Below are 15,973 nucleotides of genomic sequence, written 5' to 3'. Positions count from 1 at the left end.
ACATTGGATTTTATGCCTTTAAAGGTGTACTCTGTAAAGTTCTTAGAACAACTATAAAATAATGTTACAAAAATATATTAGTAGTACAGGAAAAAATTAAAAAAAATTTTTTTTAACATTTATTTATTATTGAGAGACAGAGGGACACAGAGCATGATCGGGGAGGGGCAGAGGGAGGGGGAGACACAGAATCTGAAGTAGGCTCCAGGCTCTGAGCTGTCAGCACAGAGCTGACGTGGGGCTCAAACTCACAAACTGCGAGATCATGACCTGAGCCAAAGGCAGTCAGTCACCCAACCAACTGAGCCACCCAGGCACCCCTACAGGAAAAATTTTTAAAGTCATTCAATAATCCTAGTACTACAAAGTTTTTGTGTATAGTAGTAAGAAAGCAAGTGTTTAAGAGTCAGCCTTGAATTTCAATTCTAGATCTACCAATTACTTTTATTTCCTAGAGCGAGTTACTTAACCTAAGTTAAGGTACAATAGAAAGAAACTGTTCACCTCACATGATGGTTCTAAACCAAGTACCTAGCACAGAGCATGGTATGTATCAGGTGACTAATGACAATTAGTTCTTTTTTTTTCCTGGTCTTTCTATTTGCTTGCATAATTTGCCTAGTGGCCCCTACAATAATCTACTTCCACTTTATATCTCATTTTCTTTTAACATTTTAATATTGTAAACATTTTCCCTTGTTGCTAAATATTTTCATAGTTATCATTTTTGTACTGCATATAAAATTCCTACTATAACATTTGGGTTGCTTTAAATTTACAGTATTATTTCCACACATAGCTCATTTTCTTTCTTTTGGATTATTTTCTTTGGATAAATTCCTTAAAATGGAATTGTGGTTTCAAAACACATAATCCTCTTACAGTCTTTGATATTTTATACCAAGTTGCTTTTCCCCAAATTTGTACAAAGTCTAATGAAATTTATTTGTTCTATTCTAGTTATAACTTCTCATTACTTTTACTTTACGTTCCCCAAAGCATCCAGTTCTATTTTCCAACTTTAGAAATAGCTCTTTGATATAAATGCGGACATTAAAAATAAAATTGGTCATTGCCTTGGCAGACAACTTCAATGTTTCTGCAACTGAAGTCTTTGGAAAGAGAACTGAAATATCTTAGTCTTGGATAGAGCTGTCCTTCAGATTCTGACACGCTGTGATCTTAAATAATCATCGACACATCAAAGCTCCATAACTGTATGTACTTGGGAAGAGGAGAATCAATTCCTTACAACGTTCCTCCCACTCAATGTCTATGCAAACTCCTATTTACAAAGTAAAGCTAAGTACGTTAATATAATGGTTGCTCAATACTTTCCCTTTCAAAGTTTAAATATGTGCCACAACTACCATGAGGTAGGAAGTAACAATAATTCAACTACTTGTAAAGTCCAAGTTTCTTAGCTTGGCATCAAGGACTTTTTCCTTTTTAATCTTTTCTATTCTTATAGTACCACTAATGTCCTATCACCTCAAATTTCCTTTTCTTCTCCTATCTTCCAGGTTCCATCTACATTTCAAGACTAGTTAATATATAATCTCTAAGTTTTCTCTGGGGGCGCCTGGGTGGCTCAGTTGGTTGAGCATCCAACTTTGGCTCAGGTCATGATCTCGCAGCCTGTGAGTTCAAGCCCCACGTCAGGCTCTGTGCTGACAGCTCAGAGCCTGGAGCCTACTTCAGATTCTGTGTCTCCTTCTCTCTCTGCCCTTCCCCCACTCATGCTCCCACTCTCTCTCTCTCTCTCTCTTTCTCAAATAAATAAACATTAAAAAAAATTAAAGATAAAAAAACAAAACGTTTTCTCTGTGTCTACAAACTGGAAGTAATATTGATTTTGAACTCTTAACTGTACCTCATCTGCACCTCTCATATGGCATTTTACTTTCTACCTGCACTATATGCATTATAATTATCCTAAAAAGATAAGCGCCTCAAGGGTAGGATCAATGTTTATTTCTCCCAAATCCCTTGCCATGAAATAAAGGTAGTCAGCAAATATTTTTGAATTAATGAATGAATTAAAAGGATATACCAAGGGTATAAAGATGAGTCTTCCTGTCTGTAAAGAACTTTTTAAGGTCTACATCTGGAGGTTTGGCATGTTTCTCTTCAAAAACTCCAGTTTTGGGATGTTTATGTCTGAAGATAAAATGAAGTTTATAATCTTCTCCACATTTATCTGGTCCAAACATAATGGTATAGGATGTTTTATCATAAAAGTTTTCCTTCAAAGAGAGATGAGTGTAGGGATTAGTCCAGAATTAGAGTATTTAATGAATTTTTCTATTCTATCCAACCGGGTAGAGGTTATGAAGATCTATTGAATGGTAATTCACCAAAGAATCATTTGACACAAGTGACAATAAAGGATGTGGAAAAAAGTTTTACTTCAAAAATGGATTTTTTAAAAATGCACATGCTACTTCTTGAAGATGTAGGAGATGCTGAAACCACCCTAGCAACATCATAATAAACTTGAATTACTTTATTAAATGAAATCTGAACTATTAATATTTTGTTCAGAAAATTTAAGCATAGAGAAAAGCACACTAATGACCTTAATGATTACCCATTACTATTTTTCAAGAAGATACCAGAAAATGACCTTCCTGAGCACATGGTGAAGAGAGACTCAGACATAAAAACAGACACAGAGACATGCTCCCTATATTACTACCAGTAATTTCTCTTTATCTGGCATGGCCTATTGGTTCAAAGCATGGGATCCGTTGTCAGATAATGGGATGCAAATGCTACCACTGCCACTTAACCAGCTGTATATGGCCCTGAACAAATTTCTTAGTTTTGCTATAGTCCTATTTCATCACCTCTCAAGTATGGAGATAATAATAGTACCTACCTTAAAGGTTTCTCTGAGGACTTACTGAGTTAATCAGGTAAAGTGCTTAGAAAAATACCTGGCACTTAATTTCATTATGTCATTATAGCTTTGAGTGACAGTCACCTTTCAATACCCAAAACCTTCAACATATACTACAAACGGCCTCCCCTTTACCTAACTCTATTATGTTTCACGGCCTCGGCATAGCCATGCATTCTAACAAATATCTCATTGATGCCTCATTTATCTTATGTCCATTATATGCAGAAGCCCTGATACAGCCCCCTATAGGAGAATGCTACAAGAAACGCCTCCAACCTTCAAAACAGTGCTAATACACTTGCTTCATTATGAAAATATTTTTAACCTGTTATTTTTGGGGACTGCCAACTCCTGAACTGGCCCACCTTTTATATTTGGTGGTTTGACCATTTTGTTTTACTGCTTTGCTCCGTTATTTTACTTCTGTAAACAAACTTATGATTCTTAATTTGTAAAGAAAATAACTCTAAGCTGATCTTCCCATGACATTTATAAGCACCATGTTATTTTTTTACTTATAGACACAGCAAACTATTATTTTGCTAAAGATTACAAAACTGATGCCATCAAGTAACATAGCTGCATATGAAACTGGAAGGCGCACTCTGAAAGCTATACAGACTCATTTGGACAAAGATTTTTAAGGTTCTTTTCAATTTCAGTTAAAATAAAAATTTCAGCTTTATCAATTGCTTCTTAAAAATATTATAAACTTTAATACGGTTTTCTTAAACATTAAAATATCATACCAGATTCAAACCATCAGTGTCTGCTAGGAGTTTAATGTATGCACCTCCACAATCAATACCATCTTGAAAATTTACTTCATATCTAAATGAAGGGAAAAAGAATCATACTGCTGATAAATAAAAAATTACTAATCGCTCTTCAAACCGAATGTATTATTCTCAATTCATTTAAACATAAATGTTTTACATTACCAGAAGCTCATATAAAGCATATCCACAACGTGTAGGGAATAAGCAGACATGCTTTTTCTATGCACATTCTTAAAATATTAATAGAATGATTATAATCAACTATAGAAAAGTCAGCCAACTTGTTGCCATAATTTTTTCCATCAAAACTGCTGAATTAAGAATAAGATACTTTAAAACTAGAACAGGAAACTTCAAAGTCAGATAAGGTGTACACTATACATATTTCTTTATAAACTAAAAAACAAAAACTATGAGGACGATAGCTACAGCAATAGATTTCTAAGAAATTGCTGATAGATCTTAGATACCCAGTTCACTAATTTGTATTGTAGTTCAACTACACCTACATGTTAAATAGCTCATCCATTTAATTAAATACTTCCAGCAAAGAGATTTCATAATCTCAGTCAATAACCTGGAGTACTTCACACCTCAATGGCCAGGAAATGCAGAAAAACAACTGGAAGAATGAACCGACATGAGAGCCTTTTCATGGATTTGCAACACCGTGTCATTTCCAGCAAGAGTTTTTTGTTATTTTGTTTTTTTAAAGAAAATAATCTTTCTTAGGCAAAGACGTAGGCATATCGAGCAGTATTTAGGAGAGATTTTTGGTAAAGTAATGAATTACATGTGAAATGATCAATGAAATGGCCCTCACAGTGAAAAACAGTAAAAACCAAAATGGTTGTGATTTGGCTTGATGAATTAAAAGAAAAAGAAATGAGAACTAGAGAAGTAACAGAAACCAGTGATAATTTTAAGAAAGGACTGTAGTTTCATATGTTTCTAAAAAAAACTTTAGTGACACAAAAGTTAAAAAAAAAAAGCATATGAAACTTTGACAGTTTGAACCCAATTAGTGTATGTATTTTGCACCGAAAAGAACAAAGGAAATATAGTAAAACTTTAAGTGACTCTGAGTTGCCAGATTATGGTGATCTTTCCCCGCTAATTTCCACTCTGCTTTGTTTCTCAAGAAGTCTACAACAGTGGTTACAAGCATGTAATTTGGAGCCAGAAAGACCTGAGATTTATTCCCGATTCTGCCACTTACTCTAGTGACACCTAGGAAAGGCAAGTTATTCAAGCTCACAGACCTCAAAGGACAGTGATGATTAAATAATACCATGTACAGCAAAGGCCAGATGTCCAAACTGTTAGCTTCTCTTATGACCAGAAGAAAGGGTCTGTTTTGTTCTTTTTCATTTTTTAAATAAAGGACAATCTGTTTTCCTCAAACCTTGCCCTTATATTTATTTTAAGCAGTAGCTGTAAAAGAGATTTTTTTTTTCTCATGGAACATGTTTTTAAAGATTGTAAAGTAAAAGAAATGGTCCATGGTGTGAATGAAAGGTAAATATTAACTATTTTAGGTAAAATAAAAAGATACTTTTATTATAGGTGATCTAAGGACGAAGGGTTCTGTGAGAAGGTAAGAACTGAAAAAAAACAATTCTGTAAAGTGTCTCTATAAATATAATATAGTTTTCTTGTTGTATTATGTCTAGACCCAATTGTTACATCTATTTCTTACACTGCAAACTTTCAGAGTTTTCAAATCATTAACTTGTGCATATTATAAATAATTCACAATGGATTAGAGATGAGTGAAATGTGTATCATATAGCTTGACAGCTGTTATTCTTTAATCACAGGAAAAATGAGGATATATTAGAGTATATGGCAACCTGATTCTCTTTTAGAGTATTATTTCCCATACCGTCTTATGAAACAGTAATTATCATTAGGGGGAAAGAATTCTGTAGTCAAGTATGTCTGGAAAACAAAGTATTAAAGTTAGAAAAAGGTTTTTACATGTAGAAGTTCTCAAAACCTTTAACGGGCAAGCAAATATGCTTCCTTATGTCGAAAGTTAGGATATTGTTAGTTTCTAAAACTTATATGACCACATAACACATATTACACAAATTGTACACAATTTGGGAAAAGCAGGTTTTGAGCAAAGTTATATTATAAATCCACAGTATTTATAGTAGTTAATATAAAATTTCTTTATTTGTCCCGTTTCATCAGTATTAAGAGAAGACATTCACTCTCCTTCTCCAAATTGTTTGTAAGCATAGCAAAGACTGCTATTCAATTCTTGGCCCCCTTCTTCCTTTTTGAGGATATAATTTCACAATTACTTTAATATTTCTTATAGACTTATTACCTAATCTTTGCTTCTACTTTTGCTTACTTGCCTAGTGGTGATTTATACTTTCTGAAAATACTATATTTGATTCATTTTACTCTGAAAATATTAAATTCTATATTATTTCCCTTGATCTTTTCATTTAAGCCACAAAGGGTCAAAATAGAAAGTGATATTATATTCACCTAAGTTTCAACAGAATAGGATTACTTTCAAACTTTTTTTAATTTTTTTTTTCAACATTTATTTATTTTTGGGACAGAGAGAGACAGAGCATGAACAGGGGAGGGGCAGAGAGAGAGAGAGACACAGAATCGCAAACAGGCTCCAGGCTCCGAGCCGTCAGCCCAGAGCCCGACGCGGGGCTCGAACTCACGGACCACGAGATCGTGACCTGGCTGAAGTCGGACGCTTAACCGACTGCGCCACCCAGGCGCCCCAGGATTACTTTCAAACTTTAAGAAAAAAGGAAAAACCAAACCCTGAATAATGATAAATAATATCAAGCTCAAATATTAGTTCCAATAAGTAACTGTAAAAATATTTTTAATTTGCTAAAATAATAATATGCTCTTTGACATTATTCAAAAATTTAAATTTATTGACATGACAATGCAGCTAAGTCAAGACAACGCAAGTGAAAAATTAAGCCAATGATGCCAAATGCCATGTTTTAAAAATTTTCTAAAACACAGAATGGCATTTTATACTATGTGGAGAACATGTTAAACATGTTAACAAAAATACTGAAGGGGTTCTAGAGTGATAAACTTCATAGTTAATGATACTTCTTTGTGTTGTAATTAACTTTGGGTAGCCAAATCTTCTAACATAAGGTAGACAATAACATTTATACATTTCCTTTTCTTTGCTTTTAATTTGAATTTTTTGACTTTGTAATTGTATTCGTATAAGTGGATTTTGTTTTGTATCAGTTTTATACAGGTGAAACTTGAGGAATTTATACCTGACAGTGTACATGTAAGCAACATCATAATAAAATTAGTTTATGTCACACTATGGGGGAGTGAAGGATTGTGAAAACATGTGCCCTTTAAAAGGGGTCTATGCTGGGGCGCCTGGGTGGCTCAGTCGGTTGAGTGTCTGACTTCAGCCAGGTCACGATCTCGCAGTCCGGGAGTTCGAGCCTCGCGTTGGGCTCTGTGCTGACAGCTCAGAGCCTGGAGCCTGCTTTGGATTCTGTGTCCCCCTCTCTCTCTGTCCTTCCCCCATTCATAGCTCTGTTCTCTCTCAAAAATAAAAATAACCATTAAAAAATGCTTAAGAGGGGTCGATGCTTAGAAGACACTAATCCATATATGTGTATCTTTTTTAAAATAAATTTGTTTCTTTTGAATCTTATCACTGGTTTAGCAGCAATATTTATGGTTCTATTCTGAATATACTGAGATTAATATCTTAACAGTAAGTAATTTTAAGAAAAGAGCTAAAATAAAAATGGTGATTTTATTATGTATTATACAGTCTACGGTGGCAGAATTTTTTATATTACAGTACATATTATAAAACTTTTAAATTAACCTTCCTTTTACTCAAAACCTCAGAGTGCCTATGCATATTTATGCCTTCTGTATTTAAGTAAGTGAAACTGAAAAGGAAATCTGGACTTTTATACCCATTTTATACCCTTCATAGCTATATTCAGAAGCCAAATTATACAAAACTAACATACATTTCAGAGAAAGTACTGTAAAACATAATAAAACTTACTGAACAATCAAAGGTTTATCAGCAAAAATGAAGGGTTTTGCTAATGTTGCAGATATCGCATGATGCTTTGCTTGAGATTTCAACACCAGCCCTCTGTCACCAGGTATTCGGTTTTCTTTCAATTCTTCTATTTCCCATCTTCCTAAAATATAAAGCAAAGCAAATTAAACGAAAACCAAAAACAATGACTTATGAATTATTTATCAGCAGTGGTGACTAGTAAGATTTTTTTATGAAGGCTGATTTGCGAAAAATAGAACAAAATTTGAAAAACAGGAAATAATATCTGCAATTGTATGCATGCCCACTCTTTTTTTTTATCTTAGTAGAGAATAGTTTCATTTTCTTAGCTAAAATTAGATTGTATTTCTCTGACTTTTTAATTAATGAAATTACAAAATGTGGTTTGTAGCATGATCTAGCAATGCTGTATTTTTTTTTAATGTTTATTTATTCTTGAGACAGAGACAGAGCGTGAACAGGGGACGGGCAGAGAGAGAGAGGGAGACACAGGATCTGAAGCAGGCTCCAGGCTCTGAGCTGTCAGAGGGCTAGAATCACAGATTGTGAGATCATGACCTGAGCCGAAGTCGGACGCTTAACCGACGGAGCCACCTAGGCACCCCATCAATGCTGTATTTTTAAAATGATAAATTTTATTTTTATTTTTTTAAGTTTATTTATTTATTTTGAGAGAGACAGAGACAGCACGAGAGGGGCAGGAGCAGCGACAGAGAGAGAGAAAGAATCCTAAGCAGGCTCTGCACTGTCAGCACAGAGCCTGACACAGGGCTAGAACCCATGAACTATGAGATCATGATCTGAGCCAAAACCAAGAGCTGGACAGACATTTAACCGATTTGAGCCACCCAGGCACCCCTAAAATGATATATTTTAAAATTACATAGGAGATAAAGAGTATCCTTAACACAAAATAAGCAGTTTGCGTCGGTCTGTTTTGCAATATATGATACTCATCAGCTGCTTTCTTTACTTTGCAAAAGGTACTGTGGGGATTTAAATTTTATCTTGAAAACTGTATGCCCAATAAACACAAATTAAGGTCACTGTTCTCAGGCTAGGCCAATTAGCTCTCAGAACTTTTGGCCCCAAGAAAGTAGCAAGCACTGGATAAGCACTAAGCTATAATAATGGCAAAGTTGCATTCGCTCCTCTCTGGGCTGGGATTTTCCATGTTTAAGATCAGACAGCTCCTGGAATTACATTTGGGGCTACAAACGTTGTAAAGTTCCATGGGTTGCCGGTAGCCCAAAAGTTGCATGTCGGATTTTTCTCCTTTTTTCTCTTTAGAATAGAAAATAACCAACTTCTATTAATTTGTATAAAATGTTCTAGCTTTGAAAATTATAGGTACTGTCAATTCCGAATGAAACTCAATTTAGCAAAAACTAGCTATTTTTCAGCATTATACCAACTTGGAATATTTATTAACAGGCACTTATGAATCATAAATGCTCTTTATATCACTTGTTTTCCTTTCTAAAACAAAAAACAAAACAAAACAATAGTGCAGGAACCTGAACAATCATGAATCAGAGAGAAATAATTTTTGGTCTGTCTATCACTGTGCAGAATTTATTGAGTCTTATAAAATCCATTTTTAAAAGTTCATAGGTTTCTTTTCCTTTTCTCTCCCTCATTTGGTTATACTATACCTTTCTAAAAAAGATGAATTCATTTGATATTTATTCTCTCACATTGATGATAAATTGTATTATCACTACTAACCTGTGGTTTGACCAAAATCAAAGGTCTTCTTTTAAGGAATAACAACGTCATCTTTAGGATTTTCAGGATATTTATAGCAAAGAATTTTTTAAACTATCTTGTCTTCTTTTTTTTGCAATTATGCACATATATTTATCAGCTATGAAAAAGGTACCATCTAGTGCTTTAATTTTAGAAAACTTGTGACAGGGTAATTATTGCCCAATGACAAGAGGTTTTTCCAATTCCAAATAAATAATAACTTTCTATTAATTTATCACTTAGCCAAATTCTAGACAATACCAGTGAATATATATTCTGATATAAATAAAATTTTAAAAAGAATTCATACAGTTTAAGGGGCATCTGGGTGGCTCAGTTGGTTAAGTGTCAGATTCTTGATTTTGGCTCAGGTCATGATACCGTAGTTTGGTTCCTGCTTGGGATTCTCTTTGTCCCTCCCAGTTCATGTAGGGGTGTGCACCTTCTCTGTCTCTCTCAAAATAAATAAACAAACATTTTTCTTTAAAAAGGAATTCACAGCTTTTATATCCTAAAAGTTGGTCACTTAAAGAACTGGTATTTATTAAACATTTGTACTTTTATTAATAACTTAATCTAAAAATGTAAATAGGTCTACTCCAAATGCAAACTCTACATCCCAGCACATGTTTTACAGATCTGCTTACTCCTGAAAAGCTCAGAATGAGCTTTATTCAAGTGGCACTTGACAGAAGCTGTCATTAACTATTGTGAATAATAAATTCTCTTGCAAAAGAACATAATATCAATCTCAACTACCACTTTTTTTTTTTAATGTTTATTTATTTTTGAGAGAAAGAGACAGAGCATGAGCAGGGAAGGGGCAGAGAGAGAAAGGGAGACACAGAATCTGAAACAGGTCCCAGGCTCCGAGTGTCAGCACAGAGTCCAATGCAGGGCTTGAATCCATGGACTGTGAGATCATGACCTGAGCTGAAGTCAGATGCTTAACTGACTGAGCCACCCAGGTGCCCCTCCACTAACCAATTTATAAACAACACTGCTACTATCAATATCCAAAACACCATTTTTAGCATCTAGAACTTTGATTCCATATTTTTCAAAGTTGCTTTCAAGACACTGATAAAAATCATTCAAAAACTATACTAAATCTAATATGTGAGAAAATTATTTTCATGGATATTTATGTTTAATGAGACTACAGACCAAACTTCAGTGCTAAGAAGCTTGGTTTTTTTGTTTGTTTGTTTGTTTGCTTCCTTGTTTGATTTTAATGTTAAGCTAAAGAAAAGACTCATTTAAATGTTAAAAGACACTTTTGTCCATCAAGAAACAGAGATTTAAACTCACTTGTAAGATAGAGTATATCTTAATTTTAGGAAACTAAAATACAAATGTGAAATAATTATCTACCCAAAGTTCTTGAAAAAACTGTAAAGTAGTCTAAACATAGTTTTTTTTTAAGATTTTTTTTTTTTAAGTAATCTCTACACTCAACATGGGGCTCAAACATACAGCTCTGAGATCAAGAGTTGCATGCTCTACTGACTGAGCCAGCCAGGTGCCCCTAAACCTAGGTGTTTTAAGCCAAACATTCTGTTTGATAATGTGTATCTCTGCGGGCATATTTTAGGTCATGTTACACATCTGCAGACTTCCTGCTTCTTTGGGTGAAATTATTCTTTTCTCTAAATGGATTTGGACTGAATGCAATATTGCTTGATCTGTGCATATGGCAGAGTTCTTTTTGGAGAATATAAACACAAAAAAACCCAGAGGAGTTCTGAGGATGGAGAACACTGCAAAGAAAGACATGCAGGCATGATTTTCATCTCACATTAAAACAAACTATGAAAAGGAATTAGATAGCTGACATCCAACACAAGCTATTATCTGTTTTGTTACTGTTCTCATGTATCTGCCTGTTGGAGTCTGAGTGTGAGGTCATACCCTTATGGGTATGAGGTCCTCTGAGAGAAAGAGAACTCCCACTACCAGTCACTATGAGAAGAGGCTGATCTTGCTTTAGCATACAACCAAGGAAGAGGCTGATTTTAGACTAAAAGGAAAAAAGTTCTTTTGTCGTCCTATTAGGGAAGAAAAGATGACCCCTGCATATAGGACATTTTTTTTCTATGGCTAAGCTTGAAGATAATCCTATCAGAGAACCAATGAAAGTAGACATTAAGGCCTGGAGATATGGGCTCCAGGAGTAGCCACATAACTAGTAGCTCTCATTAATTACCCTGTTTCACACTTGCTAAGAGGATCTTGCCCTGACTTACAACCTGATCTAGGTGCGCCCATGCTGGAGTTGAACCACCACAGAACAGCAGTAGCCTGGGAAATACTGCTGCAGGAAATGCAGTGACTAACTGCACTGAAGTAAAAATTCAACTCTTTCGACTCGAAAGAGTCAGGAAACCAGATGGTGGCTTAAGTATGGGTCACCCAGAGACCTCCAGAAATATCAGAAAGGAGATATAAGGCTGAACATTCTATTGTGGAAGCATGACGGAGCCCCAGACCTCATATATTATATATATATTATATATATAATAGAAATTTAATTTTAAAAGGTAGTGAACTCTGGATCATACTGGTTATATTGAATATTTAAATAAATATTTTACCATCATATATGGAAATCTCCTCATCTGCATCATCTTTCTTAGCTTTTGATAAGACCCACCTATAAATAAAGATGAAAGCAAATACGTATCATTAAAAGTAAAGCCAGCAATTTATAGACACAACATATACTAGAAACACAACAAAAGATTACCCAATAGTCACTTCTCATTAAAAACTAAATGCTTAGAGGCTAAATAAGGATGCCCATACATAATCTCACAAGGCTAGAGTCCAAACACATTTGGAATCCACAATTTACTAGCTGTATGATCACACATCAGATAAACTAAGCCTCAGTTTCCTCACCTGTAAGGCGATAAAGCTATGGAGATAAATATAGTACTGACCTACCTACTTGGGACAGTGTCTGGCATATAAAAATCAATAAATAGTGGCATTTACTTTTTTTAGCAATATTTAGGATGGGACAGTAATTTGAATTTGTCATCTGAAGTTAGATCATTAATATCAGTCCTTAGGAATGAAGAAATGGTATAATTTTTTTCCTTTATAGTTGTAATTCATTTGCATATTTTCTTTGTATAAATGAATAACTCTCCAAGTTAAACATTTCTATCAATAACAAAATGGTACTGGTTTACAGTGCCAAATAGAATACTTAAAAATTTTTTATAGTTCTGTAGTAGAGGCAATATTCATAGGCCAATAACTTTAAAAATGCTAATTAAATCAAAGAAAACATTCTCTTGAATGAATACTCACCCAGCCAACCTTCCACTATCAAAAGTTTCTGTAAAATATACTTCTCCTATAGGTTGAGGTGTTTTATATTTAATCTAGAAAATAGATTTTTTAAAATCTAAAGTTATTCATCTTCACAAATACTTTAAATAATCTCACTAGTTAAGAACCTAATATGCAATGCACATATAGGTAAAACAGATAAAAGGTGACATGACCTCAAAACTTTGTATCCTAGTGTGATAAGGTACAAGAGAATATAAAAGATACAATGATGAGAAAAATACTGTAAATGCAAATAAAGAATACACTGAGTCCTTCCAACACAGGAAGGATGGGAAAAAGCTCTACTAGAGAAAGCCTCATGACACAGCTGGCATGGCCTTGAAAGGATTCTAACAGGTGACAACATTTGGGAATATAAATCATTAAAGACAGAGGACAGAGCATGGTCTAACGTATGTAAGATGAAAAACTTAGTAAGCATGTAGACAAGTTTAATATCAACTCTTAAATTCCACTGTTACATGATAGAGGATGAAGATACCATTTTGAGAGATTAGGGACCCAGAGAAGAGAAAGATTCAATACAGAAAGCACTGTAAAGCAATTGTCTGCAAAGAATGGTTTCAAGTGTTCTGTAGTGTTAGCTGGTATGATGATGACAGTGATACTGGTGGTGGTTATATGGTGGCTCTTTTAATCCTCATAATACTTCTATGAGCAAAATACCCATTTTACATATGATGAAACTGCATGAGAGAGGCCAAGTAACTTGCCCACTGTGGCACAGTTAGATAGTTTTGGGACATGATATGAACTAAGGCTGTTTGGCTCCAAAGCTTATACACTTAACCATTATGCTGTATAGAACATATCAGCAAAACAATTTAAAAGATTAGAAATAATTTATTGACAAATTACCAAAACGTAATTTGAATTGATGAACAAATAAAATTTTGCCTAAAGTAATAGATCAGTCTGGGTCGTTTCTGAATCAAGCTCTGTAATTTTATGTATATGATTATGAGATTTCTTTTTTCAGCCTTTAGGTAAAAGAATTCAGAAGTACCTTCTCTATTCACTGTCTCTACCCTAACCTGAGAGTACTTTTCCTGTCTATTTAAGGGGGGTGGATAGTAATAATCAAACACAATTCCACATAATTACTGACAGGGTCAAAATTTTATCAAAATTGCCAATTTTTCTTTCTTTATTTTTTTTTTAAATTTTATTTATTTATTTATTTTTTGGGGACAGAGAGAGACAGAACATGAACAGGCGAGGGACAGAGAGAGAGGGAGACACAGAATCGGAAACAGGCTCCAGGCTCTGAGCCATCAGCCCAGAGCCCGACGCGGGGCTCGAACTCACAGACCGCGAGATCGTGACCTGGCTGAAGTCGGACGCTTAACCGACTGCACCACCCAGGCGCCCCCTATTTTTTTTAATGTTTATTTATTTTTGAGAGAGAGAAAGAGTGCGAGCGGGGTAGGGGCAGAGAGAAAGGGAGACACAGAATCCGAAGCAGGCTCCAGGCTCCAAGATGTCAGCACAGCGCCCGACACAGGGCTTGAACTCACAGACGTGAGATCATGACCTGAGCTGAAGTTGGACGCCCAATGGACTGAGCCACCCAGGTGCCCCTGAAATTGCCAATTTTTCATGAAGTTTACTGAATTACAACTTTACTGTTCTCTATATTTTTATGGACTGGCAAAATGGACAATGGTACCACGAGGCTTCTTTCTATTAGATCACTCTTTAAATCACCAGAAGTTTATATTGCCCTTTATTTACATTTTACTGTGTCTAGATTACTTTTACTACATGCTTATAATACTATAAAATTAGAAGCATCAGAAATTGTTCTTTCCCTTTTCCAACCATTTTTTTCAACTATCACCTAATACAGTGAAAATGGCAGGTATCTCTCAATTCATTTCAAGTTTTAACTTCCAAAGACTGTTGTAGTAGCTGTATCTCAATTAATCATCAGCACTTTGATTACTTAACTTTCTGTAGATCGCAGAACTAGGTTTTAAAAGAAATGTACTCATGGAGTTTAAAATTTAAAAGAGAAAGAATAATCACCTTAAACAGCTAAACAACACTTTCATTTGCAAATAAAAAATTCTAAAATAAGTGAGGTGAAGTCTATAACAATAATATATTTAAGCAGTTGCTGACACAATACAATTGATGCATTCTTACCATCAAAAATATTTCTGAAAAATTTCCTGATCGTCCCAATATTATCTATGAATATTCCTCAGTGTAAAAGTTCTTCTGGATTGACAAGATGTACAAAAATCTCCGCAAGGTTTTTCAGACTTCTGTTAGTCACCACCTCAAAACATATCTTAACAATGATGAGCCAGAAACGCAGGTGAGCCTTATTAAATGTCTACCTCATTATCACCTCCCTTTCTAATTCATCCTCCTATTTAGCATCTCCTTTCCTCAGAGAAATAAGAAAAACGACTTATTTTATCTCTAGAACTGCAAATTACACTACCTTATCTTTTATCTGAAGAGGGCCAGCAGTGTCCAAAATAAGACTGAAAACCTTTCTCTTAGAAGTGCTTAGCGTTCTTTAGTCAGTGACAAATTCCTATTTTGATAATAAAAATCTTCTGCATATTTACTTAGTAATAAAACTGTGCTAAGTGCAATGCACAAATTTCTGTAATACATGAGCATTCTAAAACATGGCAAGAAATAGTTAGAAAAAAAAAGCAGTGTTTTTCTATTTATTTAGAAAATGACTACTATTAAAACTGAAATGAATCTTAGAGGTCACTCTCCTCTATATTCTGTAAAGGAATAATTTACAACTCATTTTGCAGTAACCTTACCTCTGAGGAGAGTTCACCTTCATTAACATCAATTTCTTCTGAATTTTCATCAAAATCTTCCATCTCACCACCATCATCCATAAATTCTGCATTAATTGAGATGAACAGAAGACCCAAATATAGCCAAAATCTTTGGAAATACATACTGATTACCTGTGAAATTAAGAGTTATCAGTGAAAAGAAAAGTTGTGAAAAATATGGAAGTACACTTACAAAGAAATAGTTTCTCTTTAATACCTCTTTTGTTCTAGGATAGCTTCATTAATGGCGGTATTTAAATTATACTTTGAATAAATAAAATACAAACTTCAA

General features: G+C 34.4%; 1 protein-coding gene across 1 annotated transcript in view; it reads right to left on the bottom strand.

Moving 5' to 3' along the window:
* CLGN (calmegin) overlaps window positions 1-15,973 on the bottom strand; it is a 50,957-nt gene that overhangs the window by 17,481 nt on the left and 17,503 nt on the right. The window contains exons 2-7 of the mRNA XM_047856759.1: window positions 15,661-15,813; window positions 12,824-12,897; window positions 12,100-12,158; window positions 7,736-7,877; window positions 3,655-3,736; window positions 2,054-2,246 (exon numbers count right to left, since the gene is read on the bottom strand). Of these exons, the coding sequence (XP_047712715.1) occupies window positions 2,054-2,246; window positions 3,655-3,736; window positions 7,736-7,877; window positions 12,100-12,158; window positions 12,824-12,897; window positions 15,661-15,804 (694 nt within the window). The 5' untranslated portion in view covers window positions 15,805-15,813. The remainder of the gene's footprint in view (window positions 1-2,053; window positions 2,247-3,654; window positions 3,737-7,735; window positions 7,878-12,099; window positions 12,159-12,823; window positions 12,898-15,660; window positions 15,814-15,973) is intronic.

The sequence above is a fragment of the Prionailurus viverrinus genome, chromosome B1 (assembly GCF_022837055.1).
Source record: "Prionailurus viverrinus isolate Anna chromosome B1, UM_Priviv_1.0, whole genome shotgun sequence".
Taxonomy (NCBI): domain Eukaryota; kingdom Metazoa; phylum Chordata; class Mammalia; order Carnivora; family Felidae; genus Prionailurus; species Prionailurus viverrinus.
This window is presented reverse-complemented; position numbering and strand designations above follow the sequence as displayed.